The sequence below is a fragment of the Pholis gunnellus genome, assembly GCF_910591455.1.
Source record: "Pholis gunnellus genome assembly, chromosome: 17".
Lineage (NCBI taxonomy): Eukaryota > Metazoa > Chordata > Actinopteri > Perciformes > Pholidae > Pholis > Pholis gunnellus.
Window position 1 is genome coordinate 19,312,604 of NC_136544.1, and position 3,883 is coordinate 19,316,486.

A 3,883-nucleotide genomic window follows, 5' to 3' on the forward strand; every position below is an offset into this window, starting at 1 on the left:
AGAAACCAAGAGCTCTCTGTGGAGGGGGGGGAGATCAGAGGGAGATCAGAGGGAGGGAGGGAGAGGGTGAGAGAGGAAGCCCAGGAAACAAAACCTTTAGCCTCTGTGTTTACGATGCATGTCAAACAAACGACAATGACTTAAATACATTTTTTTGGTGGTGAAGATATGAGTCTTTAAAAAAAAATATATATCTGTATGATAAACCTACAAGGGTTGGGAGCCTGGGGATCAATTTGTAAAATGTGTGTATTTTTTTCAGTTGTATTTCTTATTTTTTACGATATCTATTTATTTTTCTTTAGGGTATGTATTGGATAAATGTATGTACATGTTCTGTTCCTTCTTGGCTTCATTTGAACTAGTTTTAAATATGAAAACGGTCATTCAAATACGCTACTGTATGTGTACATTTTGAGAGCAAATTGTGCAATGATTTAACAGATTTCCATGATTAAAAAGTGATAGTAATACAAATTGAAAATATCATCTGGAAAATAAACAATAACGATGATGAAAACGGTGATGTAAAAGAAACAATAAAGCGATCCAGGTGGATCTGCTGATCATCACAAACCTTTCTCCGTTGATTTGTTTCATTCTTTCCCTTCTGCAGGATGTCACCTGTGTGCAGAGGTGAGTGTAACTAAGTACATTTACTCGAGTACCGTTCTTAATTACATGTTAAATGTACTTCCACCGTTCTTTATTTATTCTACCGCACAACATGCATCAAGTACAAATTGTGCTTTATTCTCCACTACGTTTATTTGATAAGTTACATTAATTACGTGGCAGAGTAAGATTTTGCACACAAAATGTGCAGGACTTTTACTTGTCATTTTTTTAAATGATGCTACTTTTATACAGATAGCAGATCGGAATACTTCTTAACTGTTTTATAATGCTGTAGTTTGAGGAATGGTCCGACTACGACAGTAAAACACCTGAAATGTTTGACGTTTCTTTTCCAAAATAAATCCCAGAATGCTTTGAGATTTCAAAGTCATGTGAAAGATAATGTGCTGAGTACAAAGATCCTTTATTACCACATTTTGGCAGGGTAAACCGAACAAACAGATGGTAAAACTACCTTGTTTAGGTGTCGTGTCCTTTACAAACCACGTGGTTTTTACTCGCATTCGACCCACATTGAACGAGTTCCACACACGGAGATGATTTTTTTTTTCCTGCCACAAATCTTAAAAACATCCGCCCGAGTGAAACCTTTGTAAAGGGGTTGAGGTCATTGTCACATTCATGGTGATCCACATGGGAACCGGTGTGGAGCAGTGAAACGGAGCCTCAGTAGGTGGCGCTGCTTCCTCTCACAAGCCGAGCGGCCCGGAGGCTGGAATTATCATCAGACACTGGAGAGACCTACCACTCCATGAAGACTTCTTCTATAAATACACACAGATATACATAGCTTCATACATAAAGGTATACTGGTGTCATATATATATATATATATTTATATATATATATATATATATATATAAAAAGGAATATATTAATATCAAGGACATACACATGCTTACATACTAATCAAAAAATAACTTAGATTATGAAAGATAAATCATACAAAAACAGTAAAATCTCTATATATGACAGTTTTCCCTAAGATCTAGTATTGAGGTCTTCTTGTTTTTTTCAAAAGTCATTTGAAGTTGTGGTGGAGGGAGGGATGAGAGAGAGGGGGAGAGAGAGAGAGAGAGAGAGAGAGAGAGAGGGGGAGAAATACCCAAATCCATCATGTTAAAGGAAGTGCACACAGAAGGATGTCGCAGCTGCTCTGGTCTGTGTCACTTTCTACTCCCCCCCTCCTCTATCTCTCTCTCTCTCTCTCTCTCTCTCTCTCTCTCTCTCTCCCTCCCTCCCTCTCTCCCTCTCAGCCTCTCCCCTTCCTCGTTAAGACCTCCCTCCCCACCGCCTGATTGGCTCTGGACAGCAGCACACAGACGCAGGACGAGTCGATGCGGATCCACCTCCATCCCGTCCGGTTGTTGGCGTCCCTGGTGAGCGCCCGGACGTACGACTGCTTGGCTTTGCACTCGCTCACCCACTGTTTCTTGTCCACGCCCAAGCAGCCGGCCCCGGCCACGCCCGTCCCGACGGATTTCGGCGGCGCGCCGCCCCTCGACCGGCCGGCGTTGCTGAACTGCTCGGCCTCGCGACAGCGAGTCTCGTAGAAGTACTGTTTGAGTGGTCCCGTCTGGGTCTGGATCTCCTGCAGGATGGTGACCTTCTGACCGTGGGAGTCGATGGCCGTCTTCTTGTCGATGACCCAGACGCTCTCCGCCTCGCACACCGACTTCTCCCCTCTCCTCCTGTCGTTCAAGTGCGAGCGTTTGTCCCTTTTAACGGGCCGGGCGACCTCGGAGACGCTCGGGGAGTCTGCCCAGCTCAGAGTCCTGTCGATGGCCCGGTCCCCGTGGCCCTCGATGTGCATGTCCTCCTGCTCCTCTCCATCCCTGTCCTCCTCCAGCAGGCCGGTCTCCAGCATGAGCAGGAGAGGCGGGTGCTCCGGAGGCGACGGGGACGGAGAGAACAAGACTCGCGGATGTGCGTCCAGCAACATCTCATCCAACCCGAGCCCCGCGTCCTCGGTCAGACCTCTTCCAGCCCCCGGTGTCCACGTGCTTCCTGTCCCGATTGTAGGCGCGTCCCTCGGCTTCTCCGAGGGAACGGTCGGACCCGGTCCTCTTTGACCCTTCAGACTAGAAGCAGGACTGACGGCAATCTTGGTTTCCGCTGTAGAAACCTGTAGTCTTTCTGTAGAGTCCTGAAGATTGTCCTTCTTGTCCACAAAGCTGGAGTAGCCTCGCCGGCTGCTGCTGTCAGCGTTCGAGTCCTTTGGTAGAGAACTATCCTGGTTAATATCCTCGGCCCTGAGCGTCCCTCCTTCCGTGGGAACATCCACGCTGGCTCTGCTTCTGCCATCGCTGCCCGAGTTGCTATTTGACCGGTCGGCTCCTCGGTTCTCCACTCCGAGCGTCTCTTCATCTGCGGAGGATTTCACATAATCCCGGCGGTTCTGGAGGTTTTGTCTGTTGGCAGCCGCGTCGTAGTCCGTCCGCGAGGTATTTCCGCGGAAGTCGTGGTCCGCGGCGGGCGCTGCGAGGCGAGCGGCCGGGTCGTCATGGCGGTGCTCCGTCGTCGCGGCAGCAATCGTGGACACGGGGTCGTGGGGGAATGGCAGGGCCGAGGCAATCACCATGGCAACCAGGGGAAGCCAGTGCATCACTCCCAAGACGTATCAGCTGAGGAAGCAAAGAGACGGGAGACACTGTGTGAAAGGTGGCTCGCACAAGTTTAACCCTAAGTACCTGAATTAAGATGTAAAAGGAGAGGGTTTACTGGGGGGCGCCGCAGCTTTAACCGCTGCGGTACGGCTTCAACGTCTTTGGCAGAACTCAAAGGTCGCCCTCTGCCCTCCTTTTTAAAAGCCTTTTTTTATTTCTTTTGTTCTGTTTTCTATCATCCGAGAATCTGGGAATGTCTTCAACAAACACGGTTTAACTCGGATCGACTTGTAAAAACTCACAAATTAGAAGAAGAAAGCATCCGAGGCAGACCTCAGGTATTCTAGTGGACTACACCTGGGCTGTGTGTGTGTGGGGGGGAATGATGCCTGAACTTGATATAATTCATCTGCACTCATGGCTATTGTAAACAACCGGCCTGCCACGACCTGCGTTATTTAAACTTTGTGCAGCTTGTTATCACAAAAGGGATTAATAGTTGATTTTGTGCTGCAGAAATATAAAACAAATATTGCAGAATCTTTATAATAAATCCTCTCAGGGTCGGAGTCATGCAGCCGCAGGTGTGAGATTAAAAAGCGTCGACCATGTTACTAAGTGTTGTTTAAAGTTTATTT

At 47.5% G+C, this 3,883-nt stretch overlaps 1 protein-coding gene across 1 annotated transcript in view; it reads right to left on the bottom strand.

Moving 5' to 3' along the window:
• Positions 1–1,891: 1,891 nt before the first annotated feature.
• Positions 1,892–3,883, bottom strand: part of ntf4 (neurotrophin 4) — a gene marked incomplete at its 3' end in the record, with an annotated part of 7,641 nt that continues 5,649 nt past the window's right edge. Inside the window, exon 2 of the mRNA XM_079177332.1 lies at positions 1,892–3,263. Coding sequence (XP_079033458.1) covers positions 1,892–3,244 — 1,353 coding nt within the window. The 5' untranslated portion in view covers positions 3,245–3,263. The remainder of the gene's footprint in view (positions 3,264–3,883) is intronic.